The 24684-nt window shown below is 42.7% G+C and overlaps 4 protein-coding genes across 29 annotated transcripts in view; 3 read left to right on the forward strand and 1 right to left on the reverse strand.

Annotated features, from left to right (window-relative positions):
* Positions 1–22787, forward strand: part of LOC112643415 (KRAB domain-containing protein 5-like) — a 66022-nt gene extending 43235 nt beyond the window's left edge. Inside the window, exons 2-5 of one of the 2 annotated variants that reach the window (XM_049108437.1) lie at positions 7227–7305; positions 12147–12273; positions 12773–12868; positions 22741–22787. In XM_049108437.1, coding sequence (XP_048964394.1) covers positions 7291–7305; positions 12147–12273; positions 12773–12868; positions 22741–22772 — 270 coding nt within the window. In that variant the 5' untranslated portion in view covers positions 7227–7290 and the 3' untranslated portion in view covers positions 22773–22787. Of the gene's footprint in view, positions 1–7226; positions 7306–12146; positions 12274–12772; positions 12883–22740 lie in introns of those variants that run through there. The other variant, XM_049108438.1, reaches the window with a different exon arrangement.
* The window catches only part of LOC112643367 (zinc finger protein 420-like), a 642213-nt gene that overhangs the window by 244460 nt on the left and 373069 nt on the right, over positions 1–24684 (reverse strand). The gene's annotated exons all lie outside the window — the stretch shown is intronic.
* LOC112643408 (zinc finger protein 736-like) overlaps positions 1–24684 on the forward strand; it is a 255589-nt gene that overhangs the window by 67301 nt on the left and 163604 nt on the right. The window lies entirely within an intron of this gene.
* LOC112643370 (zinc finger protein 91-like) overlaps positions 1–24684 on the forward strand; it is a 74944-nt gene that overhangs the window by 42303 nt on the left and 7957 nt on the right.

Raw genomic sequence — 24684 nt, forward strand, 5'->3', positions numbered from 1 at the left:
TACTTCGGGCAAAAGTTTTAAGGGATAGATAATGTCTGCATGTAAAGTAGCTTGAGAAGCGAGCAAAGAACCAAATGACCTACACATCATAACAAAGAAGAGCTTGCAGAAAACTTTATGTCATTCTTATTAGCCTTTAAGATTTGTGACAAACAGGAAGGACCTACCATGTAACCTGGAGGCATTATTGACCAGGTGTATTGCCATTCCTCCGAAGTGAAGGCAAAAAGAAACTGGCTACCCTTATCAACTGGAATACTTAGAAATGAACTGCATAGGCCAGCCCCGGTGGCGCAGTGGTTGGCGCCACCTGCAGCCCAGGGCGTGATCCTGGAGACCCTGGATCAAGTCGCAGGTCAGGCTCTCCGTATAATGCCTGCTTCTCCCTCTGCCTGTGTCTCTGCCTCTCTCTCTGTCTCTCTGTGTCTCTCATGAATGAATAAAGAAAATCTTCAAAAAAAAAAAAAAAGGAAAGAAATGAACTGCATAGATGAGTTTCAGTGAAAAATTTGCTTTCAATGGGAATGGATGTCACTAGTACATGAGGGTTAGGAACAACCGGATGCAGACAGAAAACAATGTTATTTGTTTCTCAGAAATACTGGGAAAACCTCCATCCTCAGACTTTGGGTTTTCTCACAGGTAAAATAGGGATGTTATAGGAAGTGACTTAGGACAGAAGGAGGCCCTGAGCCTTGTAATCCTGTTATGTGCTTGATGCCCTGAAGGGCTGCTTTAGGTGTAGGGTATTGATTAATTCTAGACAGGTCTTTAGAGGATCTATTTGAATCTTGATGGGAGGGGCACTGTGGATTGGGCCAATATCGGTTGAACATTTTCCTCATAAAAAGGATGGTAGTGGGGACTCCTGGGTGGCTCAGTGGTTGAGCATCTGCTTTTGGCTCAGGGCATGATCCCAGGATCTGAGATCAAGTCCCACATTGAGCTCCCTGCGAGGAGCCTCCTTCTCCCTCTGTCTATGTCTCCGACTCTCTCTCTTTCTGTGTCTCTCATGAATAAATAGTTTTTTTAAAAAAAGAGGATGATAGTGGGCACCCAGGTGGCTCAGTGGTTGAGCATCTGCCTTCGGCCCAGGTCATGATCCGGGGGTCCTGGGATCAAATCCCACCTCAGAAACTCCTCAGGGAGCCTGCCTCTCCCTCTGCCTATGTCTCTGCCTGTATTTGTGCGTCTCTCATTAATGAATAAACAAAATCTTTTTTAAAAAATGAGGATGGGGGGATCCCTGGGTGGCTCAGGAGTTTGGCGCCTGCCTTTGGCCCAGGGCGCAATCCTGGAGTCCCGGGATCGAGTCCCGCATCGGGCTCCCAGCATGGAGCCTGCTTCTCCCTCCTCCTGTGTCTCTGCCTCTCTCTCTCTCTATGTCTATCATAAATAAATAAATCTTTTTAAATTTTTTTTTTTTTTTTTTTTTTTATTTATTTATGATAGTTACAGAGAGAGAGAGAGGGAGGCAGAGACACAGGTAGAGGGAGAAGCAGGCTCCATGCACCGGGAGCCCGATGTGGGATTCGATCCTGGGTCTCCAGGATCGCGCCCTGGGCCAAAGGCAGGCGCCAAACCGCTGCGCCACCCAGGGATCCCAATAAATAAATCTTTAAAAAAAAAAAATGAGGATGGTAGTTGATCCAATAGAAGTGATTGCTACCCCTCACCTCAACTATAATTGCTATCAGAGACAGAGCATAGGAAAATATTAAAGTGTCATTTATTTACCCTAGTTCCCAGTTGTGGTTACTACTGTGAGATTTTAGAATCATGTTCCTCTTTTGGGAGGAAGAAATTCTACTATGACATTTTTTAAAGAAATCTCAGGCCGGTAAATAAATATTTGGGGCAGATGAACTAAGGAGAAAAGACTGTCTAATGCTCAAAGGGTCTAGACACAGGAAGTGGGTTCACACAGGCACCCAGGGAGATTTGTTACAGAGCCATAATATTTTAACTGTTTTAGTATTCTGAGGCAGGGGCTGCTTGATAGCAGTGGGATTGAGCACTGACAGGTGTAGCTCAGGTGTCAATAAGAACAGACAGATTTATTCGCAACGTGGAGAGTAGTTTCACAAAGCCAATTGAGAGGGAGGGTTGGGAAAAGCCCCTAGAGTTCCTTGGAGCCCTGCCACTGAGAATCAGGAGGACATTGAAAAAGTTGGCTAAAGAGCTGAAGGTGCCTAAAGCTCTTTTTTTTTTTTTTTTTTTTTAAAGCTCTTAAATATGTAATACTGTTCTTCTCCAATGTCCTGGTTTCCTTTTTGTTTTCTCTTTTTCTTAAAGATTTATTTATTTATGGATGATAGACATAGAGAGAGACAGAGAGGTGCAGACACAGGAGGAGGGAGAAGCAGGCTCCATGCCAGGAGCCCGACGTGGGACTCGATCCTGGACTCCAGGATCGCGCCCTGGGCCAAAGGCAGGCGCCAAACTGCTGAGCCACCCAGGGATCCCAATGTCCTGGTTTCTTGAAGGAATTGCAGAAGCAAGGCTTCCATTTTTGTTTAGGGGCATTCATTTCCTGGAGTTGAATAATGAAAAATTTTAGTGGTCTTTCCTCTAGATGACTTCTCCAGGGTGTGAGCAATCTGGTTTGTTTAATTAATTAAATCTGAAGTGGACATGATGTCCCCTTTCATCTTGATGCTTTTAATTAAAAGGGAAAGATCCTGGATCACTCCACTAACAAACATAGAGTTAAGGGGCACCTGGGGGGCTCAGTCAGTTAAGCATCTGACTTTGACTCAGGTCATGATCCCAGCATCCTTGGATTGAACCCTCCCTTGGGCTCCCTGCTCAGCAGGGAGTCTGCTTGTCCTTCTCTCTCTCTGCCCCTCCCCCTGCCTGTGCTCGCTCTCTTTCTCTCTCTGTCTCTTTCTCTCAAATATATAAATAAAAACTTTTTAAAAATTAAAAAATAAATAGAAAGTTAAAAGCTACACAAGTAGATTCAACTTATAAAGGCTAGAAATTTCTTTAAAGACAATTGAACTTGATCATAATCATCATGAAGGGAATAACTGGTCTTCTGTGTACAAGTCTGAATTTTGTTCCAATCCACAGGATTGGGAAAACCCATCATAATTGATTGGTGGGGCCTCTAGCAAGTTTTGTAGCATCTTGCCAAAAGTTACAGGTTTTGTTGCTTTGGATTCTGTTCATGATGTTCCCATTGGGCTAGTTTCATCCAGTGTTTGACCTGGCCCTCACCAACAAGCATGTAGACCAATTGATATAAATCTGACAAACCACTTTGGGAAGTTTGAATAACTATGTTACATTCTTGAGCAAATCTATTGGGATCCTCGGTCACTATAGGGAACTTTAGGGAACTTCAGCTCAACGTTCAGCCTTCCTCCAGAGAAAATAAGAGACATTGGGTCCACTGAGGTCCTCAAAAGACTCAAGGAAGGCAAATTTTTAATAGATTCAGGGGAGGAGGTAGCAGAGGGAGCTTCAAAGGAAAAGGGAGGTGTAACTAAAGGATAGAATGAGAGTGGAGATTAAGAGGGAAGAGAAGAAAGGAAGATTGCACTAGAGGTAGGGGCTGAGCATGAGGTGGCTTCCTAGAGGCAGTTGACAAAGAAGGTAGGGGAGAGGAAGAAGAGTTCCCAGAAGCCCCTTTTCATTTTTGTAATTATCTGCTTACCTTATTTATTTGAAAAAGTGTAGGTTGTCATGAGGCGATATTACATTCCTGATAGCGTTTGAAACCTTCAAAATACCAATTAAAATAGGAAACCCGTTTAATTTTGTCAATTTTAGAACCATGGTTGTCCACCTTATCTTTGATAAAAATTCCGTTGGATGGGGCATCGCGGGTGCCTCAGCGGTTTAGGGCCATCTTTGGCCCAGGGTGTGATCCTGGAGACCCGGGATCAAGTCCCATGCCGGGCTCCATGCATGGAGCCTGCTTCTCCCTCTGCCTGTGTCTCTGCCTCTCTGTCTCTCTCTGTCTCTCCCTGTCTCTCATGATGAAAAAAAGAAAAAAAAAAAAAAAAGTAAGTTCCTTTGGAAAGATCAAAGAAGGCAGTTGTGGCCATTGAAGTTCGTGATTACTTCCGGTTAAGTCAGTCCATTTCTGTTCAAATGCCCACGAGGAGGGAAAGTATTTTTCAAACATAAGTGTCTCTTCCTTCAGTTGGAATAGAGGAGTAGTATCTAGAAGTAAGATCAAGGCCATATCAGATCAAGCCCATCTCTTCCCGCTGGGTTTGCAATTGACTACCTGTAGTAGGGCAGAAAAGCTCCTTTCCAACTCCATTTTAGTGAGGCATTCCATTACTCATTTTCACAGTTGGAAGGGAAAATTTGCTTTGTTCAGGAGGTTGGCAGATGGAGACCATGGTGGATTTATGTCCAAAGACACTCTGTTAACCAGACTAAGCAGGAAGTCCTTCAGGGGAAGGAACATAGGAGTAGTGAGCATTGACATGCAGGGGAAGCAGTGCTTAATCGTTCTTGGTATGATCTCAAGGAGACCTGCTGGCATCAGGGAAGGCCACTTTCTAGTATGGTCAAACTTGATCTTCCAGAATCATCGGGTTCCTTGTTTCCCCCACATCGGAGGTCTGTTGAAATCTCAAGAAGCTACAATGAGTCAATCCTTAAGCAGGAGAGCATAGGGGAGTGAGTTAGACTTATGTAGCCAGGAGTGCTCGGCATAGCTAGAGTCTGAGAAAATCTACATCTGGAAAATAACATAGATATTCTATTAATGCAGTATATATTGAGCTTTTACTCTGTGCACACACATGATATTTTGCTGGGACCTTAGGAACATGTGAGTTAATCCTCATAATACTTTAGTGAATTCTCATAACACTCACAGTTGGTACTAAGTGTTTCATATTTTCCCTGAGAATGTAGATACCGGGCACCGCCTTTCTGTTTCTTTTTCTTCCTTAACATTGGTTGTATAAAATAGGAGCTAAATATTGATTGGAGAAACATACAAAAGCATAAACCAGAACATCTGAAGATGTTCTCATTATTGACTAAGAATCAAATTGGCATAAGATAAACAGGAAAATCAAATTTAAACCATACATATGGATACTCCCCACAGAACGGAGTGTTGCAAAGACTGGCAAAGTAATGGATATATGTCTTTGAGACGAAGGTTGAAGTCTGGGAACTCCAAGGGAAGAAGAAATTCAACTCACAGGGGAAGAAGAAAACGAGGAAATATTTGATAAACAAATATCATCTAGGCCACTCAAAAACAATAGGCCATAGAGAACTTTTCTCAAACAGGCCTAACTATGTTCCTCCCTGTTTCTCAAACTTAGTTTATATAATAATGTAGTTACATATGGTGATAGCTTTCAGCCTGGGATAGGTTCTCTCTCTAAATTCTTTTTAGTCCTGTGAAGGGGGTGAAAACGACATTTCCTGAATCTGCCCCATTTTGATTGCTTTTTCAGTCAAAATCATCTTTCTGCCAAAGTGGTCCATCATGGAGCAGTCTGGGCTTGGCCCACACTAAATGGAGGATATTTTGTTGACATAAATAAAGCACACACAGAAAAAAAAAATTTAGTATGAAATCACATGGAATCCTAAACAAGGTTAACATCATCATTTGAGGATGAGAATGTTTGCTGCCCAATACTGAGAGTGAAGGAAATGTTGAGATATTGATCAAATGTTGATTGAAAGTTAGTAATTGGAACCCTCACTAAAATGGAGTCGGGAGGTTTTCAGCAGAGGGAGATCTTAAGCCCTATCACTCATAGTCAATGGCAGTTCCAACAGGAAGGGAAGATCTTGACCTTACACAAGCTTGACCTTGGGAGCGGTTTATACCTACTATTGCAACCAAAGGCAGAGATGCTTTTCTTATCCCTCCCAGGCAACAGCCTCACCAGTGAAAACCCACCGTCCTTCAAACCATTTTACCAGAAATAATTTTTATTCTGTAACAGACTTCTCAACTTAAGCCTTGTCTCCTCAAACCAAGCACGCCTCTCTTTGTTCCCTGGACTTGCCTGCTTCTCTCTTGGCCTGCGTCTCTGCCTCTGTGTGTGTTTGTGATAAATCAATAAAATATTAAAAAAAAAAAACCCATCTTTTGGTGAAAAAATCATAGGCAGTTTTTATTTTTTAAGAAGAATTTATTTATTTATTTACTCATGAGACAGAGAGAGAGAGAGAGAGAGAAAGGCAGAGACACAGGCAGAGGGAGAAGCAGGGTCCTGGGATTCAGTCCCGGGTTGGGCTCCCTGGTAAAGGAGGAGCCTGCTTCTGACCCTCTGCCTCTCTGCCTGCTTGTGCTCTGATTTCCATTCTCTCTCTCTCTCTCTCAAATAAATAAATAAAATCTTGAAAAAGAAAAAGAAACAGAAGACACAGGAAAAGGTGTGACACCCAATGGTTCTTTAAGGAAGAGATATTTGCATTTGTAAGGGAAAGGTCCTTTCCTAAGAGTATCTCCCTTTGTGTAGCAGGAAGAGGGAGAAGATGTAAATCTTGAGAAACTCTTATCAGTGAAGAAGGCGTGGATTTAAATCTGGTAACCGCACAGCCTGGGCTGCGGTGCTTTGCCGGTCACCTCCCCAGATGTTTCCTGGAGTATCAAAATAGATCATCCCCGGTCGCCTGGGTGGCTCAGCAGTTGGGTGTCTGTCTGCCTTTGGTTCAGGACGTGATCCCAGAGTCCCAGTATCGAGTCCCACATGGGGGTCCCTGCGAGAAGCCTGCTTCTCCCTCTGCCCTGTCTCTGCCTCTCTGTGTCTCTCATGAAGAAGTAAATAAAATCTAAAAAAAAAAAAAAAAAAAAGTTCTTCCCCCTCGGATTCTGTCAATTAATGGTGGAAACAACAGCGTTGTTTTAAGTCAGTGCTCTAGGTGATTCTAAGTGAGGCCACAGTTAAGTAGAAAGGCTTCCTTTTAATTTCTGAGAATTGAGAGCAGGCTTCGCCTTAGGAGGGGTAATGGTCTCCACTACCCGAGTCAGGAGGGTTAGGGCCACAGCACACGGGGCCTAGGCTGTAGCTGAATCTGTGAGCATCTGGGGGAGGGGAGGGCCCTGGAAGCAGAGAAGGAAAAATCAGTTCCTGATTTCCAACTGGGAGTTCACAGCTTCTCAACAGCTCCACGCCCAAAGGACTAGGAAGTTGGGCTTTTTGTGCATTTCAAAGTCCTGCCTGCAGGGGAGCAGTTTATAGGTGGAGAGACTTGGCTGCCTTTAAAGGTGTGTCCTCCTGATGCAGCTGGGACTCCTCCACGGAGATCTTGTGAGAGAGCTCGCTAGAGGCCGAGGTGGACGGAGCAGAGATGGCGGGGTCTCAGGTAAGCCTTGTGTCCCAGCTTAGAGGCCGCAGTGCCTTTTTGGCCCGAAATTCCCTGCATTTGGAGATTGCAAGTGTTGATTCCTCCAGCTCTGATATTTCTGCCTCGTGGTTTCACTTATTGTTAAAAACCTTTTCAAATCTAATACCCAAGGCTCGATCTTAGAACACTTCTCCCGCATCACCTTCTTTCCCTTCTCTCCAACGGGGCTTCCAATAAGCCACCAAAACTGTATTTAATTTTTTTTTTTTTTTTTTTTTTATTCATGATAGTCACAGAGAGAGAGAGAGAGGCAGAGACAAAGGCAGAGGGAGAAGCAGGCTCCATGCACCGGGAGCCCGACGTGGGATTCGATCCCGGGTCTCCAGGATCGCGCCCTGGGCCAAAGGCAGGCGCCAAACCGCTGCGCCACCCAGGGATCCCCAAAACTGTATTTATTTTTTATTTTTGAAGATTGTATTTGGGGGATGCCTGGGTGGCTCAGCGGTTTAGCGCCTGCCTTCGGCCTAGGGCTTGATCCTGGAGACCCGGGATCGAGCCCCACACCCGGCTCCCTGCATGGAGCCTGCTTCACCCTCTGCCTGTGTCTCTGCGTCTCCGTATCTCTCTCGCTCGCGCTCTCTCTCTCTGTGTATTCTCATGAATAAATAAATAAAATCTTAAAATAAAATAAAGATTGTTTTTATTCTTTCATGAGAGCCACAGAGAGAAAGGCAGAGAAATAGGTAGAGGGAGAAGCAGGTTCCATGTGGGGAGCCCGATGTGGGACTTGATCCCGGGATCACGACCTCAGCTGAAGGCAGACATCCAACCGCTGAGCCACCCAGGCATCCCAACAGTTGTACTTTAAATTACAGTTCTGCAAGCTTTGAAAATGTACCCTTGCTGACAGATCCCTAGAGAAGACATTGAGTCCAACATTCCTGGTGGTGATGGGATCCTGGGATAGCAGCCTGAGGAAAGCACTTGCCCTTTAGTGGCCACCTGGATGCTTTATCAGCTCTGTGTGGGCCAGGAGTAGGAAAATGCACCAATAAATGCTATAGATATATAAGGTCCAGGATAACTCAGAATACTCTTTAAAAAGAGGAGACTTACAGTTTAGAATGTGAAAAAGATAGTGTATTTAGGGACGCCTGGGTGGCTCAGCGGTTTAGTGTTTGCCTTCAGCCCAGGGCGTGATCCTGGAGTCCCAGATTGGATTGGAGTTGCACATCCGGCTCCCTGCGTGGAGCCTGCTTCTCCTCTGTGTCTCTGCCTCTGTGTGTGTTGCATGAATAAATAAATAAAAATCTTTTTTTTTTTTTAAAGATACTCCTCTTAAAAATATATTAGGTAGGGACGCCTGGGTGGCTCAGTGGTTGAGCGTCTGTCTCCGGCTCTGCCATGGTCCCGGAGTCCCAGGATCGAGTCCCACGCCGTCTCCCCTCGAGGAGCCAGATTCTCCCTCTGCCTCTGTCTCTGCCTCTCTGTCTCTCGTGAATAAATCATATAATCTTTCAAAATATGTAAATACATACTAGGTATTACAAGACAATAAAAAAAAAGACAGTGAAAGTATATGTGACCGAAATGTGTATAAATCCACTGTATTCTCGTAATTCAATTAATATTTTTTTATTTTTATTTTTTTTATTTTTTATTTTATTTATTTATTTATGATAGGCACACAGTGAGAGAGAGAGAGAGAGAGAGGCAGAGACACAGGCAGAGGGAGAAGCAGGCTCCATGCACCTGGAGCCCGACGTGGGATTCGATCCCGGGTCTCCAGGATCACGCCCTGGGCCAAAGGCAGGCGCTAAACCGCTGCGCCACCCAGGGATCCCTCAATTAATATTTTAAACACATCAGTAACAACAATCCTCTTGATGAAGTTTTGGGGAAGTTTTCTTTTTTTTTTTATTATTTTTTATTTATTTATGATAGTCACACAGAGAGAGAGAGAGGCAGAGACACAAGCAGAGGGAGAAGCAGGCTCCATGCACCGGGAGCCTGATGTGGGATTCGATCCCGGGTCTCCAGGATCGTGCCCTGAGCCAAAGACAGGCACCAAACCACTGCGCCACCCAGGGATCCCATTGGGGAAGTTTTCAACTATATTTCACCTATATCTCACTAATAAAGTTTTCACCTATGTTAGGTGAAGTCCTGAGCCAACAGCCAAGAAAGAATTCTTGAGACGTCCTTTTGTGCTAAATGGTGGTTCTATTAAAGCACAAGGACAGGGCCTGCGGGCAGGAAGAGTCCCCAACCTGGGCCTGTGAGGGGTGGCTGATTATTTACCTGGGAGTTGGGAGGGGTTTGAGGATAGCATACTCTGTAAGGAATTTTGGAAGCAAGGTTTCCAGGACCTTGAAGGGGCTGGCAATTGTTGGGAAAAGGCCACGTATACCATCTAATAAAACCTGAGTATGAGCCCCTTCTGCTGGATAACTGTGGGTCATGTGCTGGGGGGATGATTGCCAACACCTACCTTGGGGGTGTAGAAATAAAGGAAATTTCTAAAAGAATTTTCAAAGGTTAAAGTAGACTTACAGGCTCCTAGGGGTCAGGCTAAGATTGCCTTTTGCCCTAGGCAAAGTGTGACCATCAAGACAGTTGAGTCCGGATTGGAATGTCCCTCTGCCTGTTTCAGGACTTGTCAATGTGCTGGCCCTGGCTCATCATTTGTCCTCAGCTAGCCCTCTGTTCCCCCATCTCTTTAGGCACTGCTACTAGTTTGTTTCCTACAGCTAATGTTACCTTCCTTTCCTTGGCTTGCTCCTCTCTGCCAGACTTCTCCCTATAAAATTCATACTTTCCTTCTTATGTTTCCAAAGATCTTAGGTTTACTGAAGGATGTGCAGAAACTATCACATTTATTTATTTATTTATGCATTTATTATTTTTAAATAAAATTTTTATTTATTTATGATAGTCACAGAGAGAGAGAGAGAGAGAGAGGCAGAGACACTGGCAGAGGGAGAAGCAGGCGTCACACAGAGAGCCTGACCTGGGACTCGACCCAGGGTCTCCAGGATCACACCCCGGGCCGCAGGCAGCGCTAAACCGCTGTGCCACCGGGGCTGCCCAGAAACCGCTTTTTGCAACAAAAATTGATCAACATACCTTTTTGATCCTTAGCTCCAGGCCCACATCACATTAGCTTCCAATGGACAGGGAAGACTCTCACCTTCCTGTAGTGAGATATTTACTTCTGGGAGTGGACCTCCATCTGGTGGGTTTCAATGTTACTCCACACTTAGTGTCATAGTTAGCCTTTTTTTTTTTTAAATTTTATTTTATATATTTATTCCTCAGAGAGAGGCAAAGACATAGAGAGAGGGAGAAGCAGGCTGCCTATGGGTAGCCTGATGTTGGACTCCCCCTGGGATCAGGACCTGAGAAAAAGGCTGGTGCTCAATCACCTATCCACCCTAGCACCCCTAGAGTTACTTTCTATTTACTTCTTTGAAATAAAAAAAAAAAACAAACAAACAAACCAACCACACAAGAATCATAATTCACATATTTCAGTCTTAAAATCCTGAAAGATTATAGAACTACAGATAGAAACTATACCCGTGTGTGGATGTCACAGAAAGGAAACTTGATTTGCTGCCTCACAGATCACTGAGAATAACTTCCTAAGCAGAGACTCACAGAGCAAGGGGGAAAGGTTTTCTGTTGTTTAGGGTTAGGCTGGATATTTAGAAAGAGGGGCCTTGTCATCGTCTGTAGAACTGGGCAGAAACCCCACATGCATCTGAAGACAGCACTTCTACACATACTTGGGTTATATAACTGAGGTTTGTGCTTCTCCTTGCTAGAGACTTTGGTAATAAATGAGGTAAGAGACATTTTTGGTTACTCCACAGGTTACTGTTTGTTTCAACTGTAGAGGGTGAGTTAGGGGTTTAGCTCAAATTGGGCTGGTCCAGGCTGTTCCTCAGGGGGATGTAGTTCTGGAATGTTGCTGAGGTCCAGAACCTTGAGGTCTTTGGTGCAAAAACGTGTTTGTATTAAAGATGAGGTAGGACCAATGAGTAGAAAGAGTTGCAGCTGCTGCAGCAGCCTGCTGCCTGCTGGCTCCAATTGCCCAGGGATTGTGAGGAGCAACTGATTACACATTCTGCTGTTGGGGCTAGTGCAGAGTAAGGGAGTTCCAAATGGCTTTTCATATGCTAAAAAACACTCAACAGGATACAATGGCCCCGTTACTGTCAAACTAAGGTTGTTTTTCCCTCTAGGAAGGTATTCACCTTGAGAAAGTTGAGGACTTCCTCCAGGAGCTTTATACTCTAACTGACTCAAGTATTTGTCAATGGGCTGCGTTTTACAGGGTCATTTAATGTCATATACCTTTCTTTTTTTTTTTTTTTTTTAATTTTTTTTATTTATTTATGATAGGCACACAGTGAGAGAGAGAGAGAGAGAGGCAGAGACACAGGCAGAGGGAGAAGCAGGCTCCATGCACCGGAAGCCCGACGTGGGATTCGATCCCGGGTCTCCAGGATCGCGCCCTGGGCCAAAGGCAGGCGCCAAACCGCTGCGCCACCCAGGGATCCCTCATATACCTTTCTTTCTGCCTTTTTTCCCCACATCAAGATCAGTCCTTTCCTTTTGGTGGATAGTTTCTATTTCCATCACAGGAGACTCTGCCCATGGGGTGTTTTGCCTCAAGTAAAAGATGTGGTGGAAAGAGAGGTTAGTAAATGTGGGACCAAGGTTGGAGGGTACAAGCTGGTAAACACCTGAAGGTCAGGTCTTGGGGTCTAGCTGATGACACTAACTCCCTCCTTCATCACTTGGGCCATAATGAACTCTGCCTATGACCACTCGGTAATTGGTATTTATTGCAGCGACTGCTGACATTCAGGGATGTGGCCATAGAATTCTCTCAGGAGGAGTGGACATGCCTGAACCACACTCAGCGGAAACTCTACAGGGATGTGATGTTAGAGAACTACGGACACCTCCTCTTCTTGGGTGAGGATCACTCCTTCCAGATTTTCCATACCACACTCAGGGTTTCCTTCCTTCCTTTGAAGACTGTCTGTGTCTTGGAAGATTCCTCTTTGAATGACTGGAATGTGGATCTGGGCAGTAAAGGGAAAAAGTAGTGTTTTATAGACGTAGACAAAAGTCTTCAATTGCTTCCTTTCAGCTTTAATTTCCTCTTCCTCAAGGTAACATCATCACTTCTGTAGATGCGTGGGAATTCTGTACAGTGAGTGGCTGAAAATAGTACACCCCGTAACTTAAACTCCAACTTACACCTTTTATTCTTGTGTCTAGTACTTGGCTGTGGAGGACAATTCTGAACACTGGACATCTCTCCTGTGTGTTCTAAAGGGGCAGCTGGGCAACAGCCTTCAGGAAATCATTTTCTTGAATCTACAGTGTCTTTTTCTCTTCTCTACTGAGCAAGAGGTGGATTGAAAGTTAGCATCACCAACAATACTCATCCCTTTTTTCTAATAAACAGGTCTCATTGTGTCAAAGCCAGACCTGGTCTCCTTTTTGGAGCAAAAGACAGAGACTTGGAGAGTGATGAGAAAGAAGAGAGTAACCATCCATCCAGGTAGGTGGAAATGAATGAGGCAGATGACAGAGGTGCGGTCCACATGTGAAGGGGGGAAGAGAGACCTTAAACTGTGGTGGGAGTAGTTCTCCTTGAATGGATACACTCTTGAGAAACCTAGTTTATATTTTTCTCCCTGTCACAGAGGGACATGTGCTATCCAACATTATCAAGCTCTTAGCTTCTCTAAGGATTCTCCTTCAGCTCCACTGATGGTCCATCACTTCCACAGGGAGGGCCAGGAGACTCCCCTGGGAGTGGGAGGGTCTCCATAATCTGAGAGGTTCTCCATTGCTGTGAGGGTCCTGGGGAAGTCTCCCTGTTTCTCAGGATCCATAGCCTTAGCCCTTTGTAAGTTCTGTTTTGCGTCATGTGAGAAGCATGTCGGGGTAGTGGTGGGCATACTGGGGTTGGTGCAGAAATCCTGGGAACACTGGAGACAGGTACCACGTTTTCTGGCTTATGCATTCCAATGTTATGGAGGCTTTAATCTTGATTGTACAAAATTGACACTCAGTAATTTCATCAGATAACAAAGCACCTCCCTAAAATAAGAAAATCTAATCATTTATTTCACTCTGGATGTTAATTTTTCTTTGTATGAACTGAAATTAGGATATAGCAGTGTGTTCCATTCCTCAGTGGTGAAATAATGTAACGTATCTGTTTGTATCCTAGAATTCTACCTAAATTAATGCCATGAGGGAGCTAGAACATTTAGACCTTAGAACTTGAAGCCTATAATAAATTCTCAATTTTTACCTTCTTTCTTAATACTTGCATCATTGTATGAATTTATCTTGTATGACAGGAATTTCTTTTTATTTTGTCAAGTGTGTTTTCACTTTCTTATTAGTTATATATGAGATTCATCTGTTATTTATTAGATCAAAAGTTCTATATGACATGGCATGTGAGGTAGAGCGTTGTCTGGGTGGCCAGTCAGTTGGTCTCAGGTCATGATCTTGGAGTCCTGGGGCTCAGCCCTCCTACCCCCAATGGGATCCCTGCTCAGTGGGGAGTCTGCTTCTCCCTGTGCCCTTCCCCAGCTGCGCTCTCTCTCTCTCATTCTCTCTCAAATACATGGATAAAGTCTTAAAAAAAGAAAAAAAGCAGTGAGGTATAATTCGTATAATTCCTGTATTTTAAAGAAAGCTTTTGTTCATAAATGTAATTTCACTTCAGTGACAATTAGTCATTGGATTTTTCTTCTACTTTCCTTGGAGTATATATGAATTTTTCCAAATATGTATTTTATGTATAGTGGATTTAGCATATTTTGCAACTTTCTTGGTGTTTATTTAGAAATGAAGATGTTGTTTATTTCCTTGGTTTTAAGGAGTGGGTTGTGGCCTTAAATTCTCTGTTCAAGGAGGGATATATTAATAAAATAATACATTTGTATAATGCCTTTTTAAGTGGTTATTCATATGATTTTCACTTACAGCTTTTAATGATTGATTTTAATGAATATTCTTTACAATACTGTGGTCAGTGAAAATCTGCCAATAATTCATGCCTATTTTTTATGATACAGAGATAGAGTTTAAAATTAGTTTTATAGAAAGTTTCCTTGAGAATAATGCATCTGGGGCAGCCCAGGTGGCTCAGCGATTTAGCGCTACCTTCAGCCCAGGGCCTGATCCTGGGACCCGGGATCGAGTCTCGCGTCGGGCTCCCTGCATAAAGCCTGCTTCTCCCTCTGCCTGTGTCTCGGCCTCTCTCTCTGTGTCTCTCATGAATAAATAAATATAATATTTTTTAAAAAAACAGAATAATGCATCTGTTTGGTTTTTTTTTTTGTAAGATTTTATTTATTTATTTCTTCATGAGAGATGGAGAGAGAGGCAGAGACACAAGCAGAGGGAGAAGCAGGCTCCAGGCAGGGAGCCCCATGTGGGGATGTGGACTGAATTCTAGGACTCCAGGATTACACCCTGGCCTGAAAGCAGACGCTAAACTGCTGAGCCACCCCGGGATCCTGTATTTTAATGCATGTATTTTAATGTAGCTTTTCTCGGGCTAAATTTTGTCTTATTCTGGCTTTGTAATTCCATAACAATGTGCTTCCTTTTGTCTCGGACTTTCCACTACATTAGTTAGTTGTGGTTTTGGTTTTACTTGTGTATTTAGTTACACCATGACCATTTTCTTTTTCTTTTAATTTTTCCATAAGATTTTTTATCTATTCATTTGAGATAGACAGAAAGAGCAAATGAGAGCATAGCACAGGGGAGGACCAGAGGGAAAGGGAGAAGCATAGTCCGCGCTGAGCAGGGAGCCTGACCTGGGCTCAATCCCAGGACCCTCTGATCAGGATGTGAGCTGAAAGCAGACACAGAACCGACTGAGCCATCCAGGTGCCCCAAGGATGACAGTTTTCAAGTACAGAGTTCAGAGACCATCTGAAGGATCGTGACCATGATCTGAACCGAAATTAAGAGTCCGATGCCTAACGTGATTCCTTCCTCTGCTTCACCTCTGTAGTCTCTTTCTTGTTTGAACAAGAAACAAGACTTTCTTGTTTGTCTGAGCAGCCACCACAATGCATCCAGAGGGTGCTGTCGTTCCCTCTGCCTCCATGTCATGTGTGACAGAAACAAGTCCCTCAGGCAGCAGCCAAGAATCCATATCCCCGAACCTACAGGTCACTCGTTTCTTTCTCTCCTGAGGAGAGGTACGAGTTTTTTCACAGGGTGGCCTTCATGTGTCAGGGTGGGTGAGCTGCTGCTGTTGTGGGCAAGTGTCACAAACTTTCTTAGTCTCTTTGATGTGGCTCTTCTTCATCTGTTCCTGCCTGGGGGTGCTATGTTTTCCTAACTGGCTTCTGGAGCACTGAAAAAAGTAATTTGGTCAATTTTTGTTGTCATGGAAGAGCAAATCCTGGTGGTTCCTATGTCTCCAGATTCATCTGAAGTGCTATACTGGGTATTAACTTTACACATTAGAATTTTAACATATATGCATGTGTGTTCGCTAAGTGGGATGTCTTATTTTAAATCTTTTAGTTGGAAAAAAAAGAAAAATAAATAAATAAATAAATCTTTTAGTTGGGATGTGGAGATGCCTGGGTGGCCCAGCGGTTGAGCGCCTGCCTTCACCCCAGGGCATGATCCTGAGTCCTGAGATCGAGTCCCACATTTTGCTCCCTGAATGGAGCCTGCTTCTCCCTCTGCCTGCGTCTCTGCCTCTCTCTCTGTGTCATTCTTGAATAAATAAGTAAATCTTAGAAAAATGAATATTCAATCTTTTAATTGTGTCTTTCCATAACACCCAGGGTTGTTGGCCAAGACAGGCAAAGAAGATTCATTCCATAGAGTGATAGGGGAGGATGTGGAATCTGTAGTCCTAAGTTTTTATACTTAATGACTGGGATTGATGGGGTCATGGAGGACAGGAGGGATGTGATGATGGATATAAGCATACTGGGACAGTTGCCCATAATGGAGTCTTTACTGCCAGAAGAGATCAGAGATATAAAACAATTTTGGAGAATCCCACTTTAATTCAGTTATATTTTCAGGATGATGTATTTGAGTGCAAGGACCCACATCCACTTTTAAACCTACATATTTTCTGAGGACATTTGGAAATTTTGGAAAGTCACCTAGTCCAAATTAATGAAGTTACCTTTAGTGAAAGTAATCATTCAAACCATTTGAAATATAAAGTTGGATAAATCATGCACTGAAAAAAAAAGAAAAAAAAATCATGCACTGAAATATTTCTGAAAGTCAAACACTTAAAAATTAAGATAAAAATTCTAAATTTGATTGATTTGAGAACTCCTTTTCAGTGGATTCATTGTTCTCCCACCAGCATGTAATCCCTCCTTATTCCAAAGTCTCTAATTTTGATAAACACAGGATGGTCTTTATCCAAATATCACTGTAAAGTAGTTGAGACATAATACTTGGTACAAGTATTCATGTGTTCTGAACTTTGGAAGATCTTTAGTGAGGACTTTATCTTCCATAATTACAGATGTATTTGTTTTTAAAAAAGACGTTATTTACTTGAGATAGAGAGCACAGGCAGGTATAGCAGGTGGGAGGGGGGATAGACAGAGAGGAAGAAGGAGACTCCCTGCAGAGTAGGGAGCCTGGTGGCAGAGCTTGATTTCAGGACCCCGGGATCATGACCCTAGCTGATATAAGATGCTTAACCAACTGAGCCACCCCGGTGCCCATACAGAGAAACAGTATAAAAGTAATAAAGGTGGGAATGTCTAATAAAGCTCAAATCTCATTGTATATCCTGTACCCTCGCTGGAGAAAGGACTTCCAAATGTAGCAACTAGAGCAAAGATTTTGGTTGTGTTCAGCACTCAATAGCAGAGATTTTATAACAGAAGAAACCTCTCTAATGTCTAAAATGTGGCAAAGCCTTTAACTACCACCCTAAGCCTAACAACCTAACATAAGACATAATGAGGGGATGGCTGACAAATGTACAATAAAATTTGAGAAAAACTTCATGCAAAACTACAAACTTTGTCAACAGAGAGGTACATAGTGGAGAGATGTGCATAGTGGAGCAGAGGGTGCATAGTGAGGGGAAGCCCTTAAATGTAAAGAATGTGCAAGGCATTTAATTCATAACCAGAACTATTCAACATGAGGTAATGCATCCTGTGGAATAATTTAGAGTTGTTAAGAATAGTGTCCACATCTATGCCTGGAACTGCACTCTTATTGAACATCAGTAAGATAACAAAGCATACTGGGCAGAAACCATAGAAATATGGGATCCCTGGGTGGCTGAGCAGTTTAGCACCTGCCTTCGGCCCAGGGCATGATCCTGGAGTCCTGGGATCGAGTCCCACATCAGGCTCCCTGAATGGAGCCTGCTTCTCCCTCTGCCTGTGCATCTACCTCTCTCTCTGTGTATCTCTCATGAGTAAATAAATAAAATCTTAAAAAAAAAAAAAAAAAAAGAAATGTAAAATTGATGCAAGACCTTTGGTTTTACTACATACTTCAGAAAAACATCTTTATAAAGGATAAAAACATTAAGGATATAAAAAATTGGTAAGTTGTGAGATGGAAAGGAAATCTAAATAACATCAGAATTCACAGAAGAAAGCAGTAAGTCAATATCCCTTTTCAGGCATGATCTGAAATCAAAGTATTTATTATAGAGAAAAATCCAAAGTTAAAACACACAGTTCACTCACATCTTAGCCTTGGACAATGCAAGTGTTAGGGGCACCACCTCTTTACAGTGAAAACCTGTGTGGGTCAGCCCCGGTGGGGCAGTGGTTTAAGCTACGCCTGCAGCCCAGGGCGTGTCCTGGAGACCCTGGATTGAGTCCCATGTCAGGCTCTCTGCATGGAGCCTGCTTCTCCCTCTGCCTGTGTCTCTGCCTCTCTCTCTCTCTCTGCATCTCTATGAATAAATAAATAAATAAATCTTTTAAAAAAAAGAAAAGAAAAGCAAACCTGTGTGTATCTTTTGAGAGCCCCAAATTGAAAACCACACCTGTTTTGTCATGGAAATAACCTGTTGTTGACCTCAGAAGCCTCACCTGGAACATAAACAGTCAATCATCGCAGTTTTTGGTATGTATTCCTGTATTATATATGGTATTTTTTATAATAATGTTAGCTTGAGAATAGAAAATCTTAAGGTGAAGACAAAACACATTTATAGTACTGTACTGTATTCATGTATTGTTACATATATATGGACCTCCGCTGTTGAAACCCGGTATTCAGCGGTCCTCGGTATCTGTTAATATCCCTGTCAGGATGGAGAGGAGATGGTTGTCTGAAGAGAGATTATTATTTTTGGTGTGTCTCCTGTTTTCTTTTGACCATATTTGACATTTTTGCATGGCAGATGTTAATTTTACTCTGAAATCCTCTCATCCCAAGGCTTTATCATTTGTGTACATGTAAGATGATTTGGTGGCTGCTGTCTCACAGACATGCAGGGCTCTGGTATGAGGGGGACTTCATTCCTACCTACTTTAACATGGAAGATTAAGGACATTATAATGTACAATTAATGAAGAAAGTCCACATGGAGATGCTGCTTGTGGCTGACCTGTAAGTGTGATCGAAGTCCCGAGGAAGTAAGTGTCCAGGGCACCTTTCCTTGCATTAAAGTACGACAGAAAATAAATAAATAAATAAATAAAGTACGACAGAGAAACACTCTGAATTTTAAATAGTTTTTCCATTTGCATTTAAAAATTTTTTTAAAAATTTATTTCTGATAGTCACAGAGAGAGAGAGAGAGGCAGAGACATTGGCAGAGGGACAAGCAGGCTCCATGCACCGGGAGCCCGATGTGGGATTCGATCCCGGGTCTCCAGGATCGCACCCTGGGTCAAAGGCCGACACTAAACCACTGGGTAACCCAGGGATCCCAACATTTGCATTTTAAGGAGAGTACAGTGGCAGTTTATTAAAAGCTGGATGTATCTTCATGATAGCAATTGATCCAAGTCAAGAATATTAGTTATGCAGTGGAAATAATGAGATTTTCACAGGTACCTGAGGGACGTATAACCAACTCTTCCGTAACCTGTTTTTTATTAAAGATTTTATTTACTTATTCATGAAAGGCACACGGAGAGAGGCAGAGACACAGGCAGAGGAGAAAGAGGCTGTGTGCAGGGATCATGTCCTGAGCCGGAGGCAAACGCCCAACCACTGAGCCACCCAGGTGCCTCCCATAACCTGTATTAATGTCTTGTATGAATTTCATAACTATCTTGAAAAAATATTTAAACATGTTCCAATTCACTTTCATCTGGATTCCATTCATTGTACAATGTGAACAGAGTGTATCTGGGGAGATCTCAGGAAGCTCAAGGAGAGTATTGAGAGAAGGCAGAGACAGAACTGCGGGAAGCCGAGGAAGACTTTTAGAGTCAAATTTATTTATGAATAAAGAAGATTTGTGTTTTGCACATTGTGTGTGTGTGTGTCTGTCACAATATTGACATGACTGTAGTAAGCTTAGAGGTTTTTTTTTTTTAATTTTTTAAATTAATTAATTAATTTGAGAGAGCGACAGAGGGAGCAAGAACAGGGAGGAGAGGGAAAAGCTGACTCCCCACTGAGCAGAGAGCCCAAGGTGAAGCTCCATCCTAGGACTCTGGGACCATGACCTGAGCCCAAGGCAGACCCTTAACTGACTGAGCCACCCAGGAACCCCAAATACAGCATTTCTAGGAATGACTTACCTGTGGATAACTCAGGGATGAGCTGTGACTTAGTGTCTGCAAGGTTGTCCAATTTAGCCCATAACAGAATCACCAGGAGCACTTGTAAATCTTAGATTGCAGTGTTTATCTCCACATTGCCACATTAGTACTTCTGGGGTGCACTCCCCAAATTTCCTTTGTTAACACTTTTTCAGGTACCTGTCCAGGGAACCCACTCTGAGAGCCAGTGACTAGATGCAGATGTCTATAACATCCCAGATTCTCCCAGGGAAGCCCTTGAGGCCAGACCTATGTGGGTACCCAAGAATCAGCTTGACATTTGGGGAATGCTGGGTGCCCACCATGGGCTCTCTCTCATGGTGGAACAATTGTAGTTTCAGCTGGCCCCTCATGGTGGAGCGCTGTGCTGTCCCCAGGGAAGGTGCAATGTCTCCAGCTAAAAATAAATGTTTCCCTATGTACACGTATGTATATCTGTGTATGTTTATATGTGTGTATAAATATGCACACAAATATAGGTTATGCTTATTCTCCATGAAATAGATTATTGAAATCCTGTACATCTAGATCTTCAAAAATAAATAAAACTAATAGTGACCAAGTCCTTTGGCGTTAAAGGTTATTCAATAGGATTTTTATTTTGCCATACCACTTCTTTGGTTGGTTATCACTACACACATTTTGTTCCGTTTTCTTTTTTTCAATTTACCCTCATGGTTTAGTTCTATCTTCACAAAGTTCCAGTGGAATATATTCGAGCAAAGTTTAGTGTCACCAGGAACATTTGGTTTATTTGTGTTTAATATCTTAATGAAGGTATTGGGGTTTGGCTATACTACATTTTTTGTCTTTCCTAATACCCTCCCTGTTTTTTTATTCCTTTCTGGTGTTCCTATATGTGTTTTAAGAAAATAATTCTACATTTTCTTCTCTTTTTTTTCTGTGAACTATGTATATCAGTACCATATTGCTTGAGCTAGAAACTAAAGCATTCTTTGAAAATCTATTCCTTCCTAGATTTTATTTCACCTTGTCAATATATCTATTTTATGACACTTCTCTTTTTACATCTATCTTTTTTGCTTCTTAGAATTTTTAAGTTTTTAACTTGATTTTTATTTATTTTAAATATTAGCACATCAACATTTTTAGGACCCCATTTCTGAGCAATTTCTGCCCCTAACACAAGGCTCAAACTCCCAAATCAAAGTTGCATGTTCCACAAACTGAGCCAGAGAGTTTCTCCATGTTGAATATTTTTTTGAAGTAAAGTCACACATACAGAACATATGTTAACAGCTCAATTGAACTTCACAAACTAAGCACGTCTGTATAAACTGTTGAGGTGAAGAAACAATGTTATTTGACCTCCAAAATATATTAATTGACCTCTGCAATTCCTTTTATTTCCTTGGTACCTTACCACAGGCTCAGCACTCTTTTAACGCTGAAAGCCGTAGATTGCTGTCCTCATTTTTGTACTTTATATAAATGTAATCAGGCAGTGGTAACTCTTGTATTTGGCTTTTTTTCTATCTATACTTGTGAATTGATCTGTATTCCTTCATGTTATTGTGCATCATTCTTTAGAATGGATCCATCCGACTCCATTGTGTGATTATCAATTGATTACATCATTTTATGGCTAATGGAGGGGAATGATTTTCAGTCCAGGACTGTCATGATAGTACTGGCATGTAAATCTATAATTTATCTTTTAGTGGAACGTGCATACATATCTGCTGTTTATATATGTGAGATCAAATTGTTGGTAAATATGTTTAATCATGCTCAGCTTTAATACCAAATACTACTAAATACTAAAGATTTTATTTATTTATTCATGGAGACAGAGAGAGGGGCAGAGACACAGGTATAGGGAGAAGCAGGTTCCCCCTGGGTGCCTGATGCAGGACTTGATCCCAGGACCCCGGGATCAAAACCTGAGCCAAAGGCAGAACCTCAACTGCTGATCCACCCAGGCGTCCCCATCCACACACTCTCTAAAATTTAGTAGTTTGTCATTTTCTCTCTCTCTTTTTGAAAGATTTTATTTATTTATTCATGAGAGAGAGAGAGAGAGGCAGAGACACTGGCAGAGGGAGAAGCAGGCTCCATGCAGGGAGCCCGACATGGGACCTGATCCCTGGACTCCAGTATCACACTCTGGGCAGAAGGGAGGTGCTAAACCACTGAGCCACCCAGGGATCTCCCCATTCCCACCTTGAATGTCAAAGCCTTCAGTGCGCCTCTCTGCTCTGATGAGTAATTATTTCTATATCCCAAAGCAGAATCCCTCTAGAGGCTTGACAGTTGCAATAATTTACTTGTTATAGATTATAGCTGGAATTTTGGCAAATCAAAGCCGTTTTACCATTATCTCTCTCTTTACCTCACTGGAGGTAGGTTAAGTTCTACAGATTTTATTGTCCAATACATGAGTATAGTCAACTCATGGGACATTGTCGCTAAAGGGGTCCCACCCACAGGTGACAGCCTCTGGGTGAAAATATTTCTGCCAGGACTTTGCATGCACACATCTTTGGTACGTGGCCAGTGCTGTGTCCATTATGGTACCATGTGGGTCTTCCTTATCTTGCAGATCATTAATGTTACCCTATGGACTGTTTTTTGGAGGGGGGTTAGTTAGAGTAAGAGCTTCCAGGTACATTGACTTTTTAATTTTCTTCTGTAGGTCACTGCCAAATGTACAGCAAAAGAAAATGAACAAAAACATGTTTTGGATAGGGTTGTGATATCTTGGGCAGCCCGGGTGGCTCACAGGTTTAGCGCCTACCTTTGCCCCAGGGCGTGATCCTGGAGACCCTGAATCGAGTCCCACGTCAGGCTTCTGCATGGAGCCTGCTTCTCCCTCTGCCTGTGTCTCTGCCTCTCTCTCTCTCTGTGTCTCATGAATAAATAAATAAAATCTTAAAAAAAAAAAAAAGGTTGTGATATCTTAACAAAATGATACATTTGCTTTATGGAGCATTGTTATTCCTTGATACCATGTTGTGAGCTTGTGATCTGGACCAGCAGTTTTTTCATCCACTCCAGGCACAAGCAGTAGGTCAGCTGTATTCATAATAAGATCAACATTTCCTCCCAATCTTCACTCATTTCAGAGCCCCCCAAAGAACTTTTATCCTTGTGATCACCTGTTTCATTTTACCTGGTCTCATCCATCTTTTATGTCTATATACTTTTAATTTTTTTAAAAGATTTTATTTATTTATTCATGGGCACACAGAAAGAAAGGCAGAGACACAGGTAGAGGGAGAGGGAGAAGCAGGCTCCATGCAGGAAGCCCGACGCGGGACCCGATCCCAGGTCTCCAAGATCACACCCCAGGCTGCAGGCGGCGCCACACCGCTGCGCCACCAGGACTGCCCATTTTTTAAAGGTTTTAATATATTTATTTGACAGAGAGCACAAGCAAGGGGTGCAGCAGAGCAACAGATAGAAGCCAGCTCTCCACCAAGCAGGGAGCCTGACATGGGGCTAAATCCGAGGACACTGGTTTCACGACCCGAACTAAAGCTTAACCGACTGAGACACCGAAGTGCCTCTATGTTGTTCTTTTTTTTTTTTTTCCCTATGTTCTTTATGATATTTCTTGTTGATGAGTGGTGAACATCTCTGCCCTAAATCCTATGTGTTTCCCAATTCTCAGCCATTTTCTTGTAAAGAGGCATGATTGCACTGTTTCCAGGACCTGCTCTGCCTGGGTTAGAAGTACAAGATCTGTCATCAAATACATGTAAATTAATATGCTTCTGTACAGTTTAGGTGTTTCTTCACACATCTCCCTTGCTAAGTTCACTACAGAAGTTTAAGGTAGACCTTCATGAGTACTGGGATTTTTCAGTGTGGTTGAACGCAAGCCCCACAGGAACAGGGCAGAAGTGAATGTTATAAGTCACCCAATTCTTCTGCTTCGTATCCTGCCAGTGATAGCCTTGAAAATATTTCCTGATGTAAACTGCTTTTTTCAAGTTTTAAAGACTATTTATTTTACAGAGAGGGTGTATGTGGATGGGGTGGGAGGGAGAGGGAGAGAATCTCAAGTAGACTTCATGCTGAGCACCGAGTCCAGAGTCTGTTGAGGAACCTGAACCCACAACCCCTGAGATCATGACATGAGCCAAAATCAAGAGTCAGACACTGAACTGACTGAGCCACGCAGGCAACCCACATTGAATAGATTTTATCCCAGATCCTGTGTCCGACTAATGAGTGTTTGATGAGGTGGTGCACATCTGGGGTAATTAGTCAGGAGACATACTGGGGTCAGACTGAGTGGTGGATAGTGTTGGGAAACGATTCTGTGGGTTTAAGTTACTCTGTATGTTAAGGATAGAGACACTGAAAGTGTTTATCCTTAATTGGCTCTCCGATGATGCGTGAATATTAAAATGCTTTGAAATATAGTGATAATATCTTACCCTTAGATGGAGGACAGATTTGTTAACTGTAGAGGAAAACAGATATCGTCTTCTATGGCAAAGGTTCAGGAAGATATGTTCTCTGCTCCTTCAAGATATTGGGATTCCCTGTGCTCAGGGTCTCATAGATGTGACACAAACCCACTGCATATGCAGCATCTACATGTGTGAAATGGGGCTTTGGAGCTGGCAAG

Source organism: Canis lupus, chromosome 1 (genome assembly GCF_003254725.2).
Source record: "Canis lupus dingo isolate Sandy chromosome 1, ASM325472v2, whole genome shotgun sequence".
In the NCBI taxonomy this organism is placed as follows: domain Eukaryota; kingdom Metazoa; phylum Chordata; class Mammalia; order Carnivora; family Canidae; genus Canis; species Canis lupus.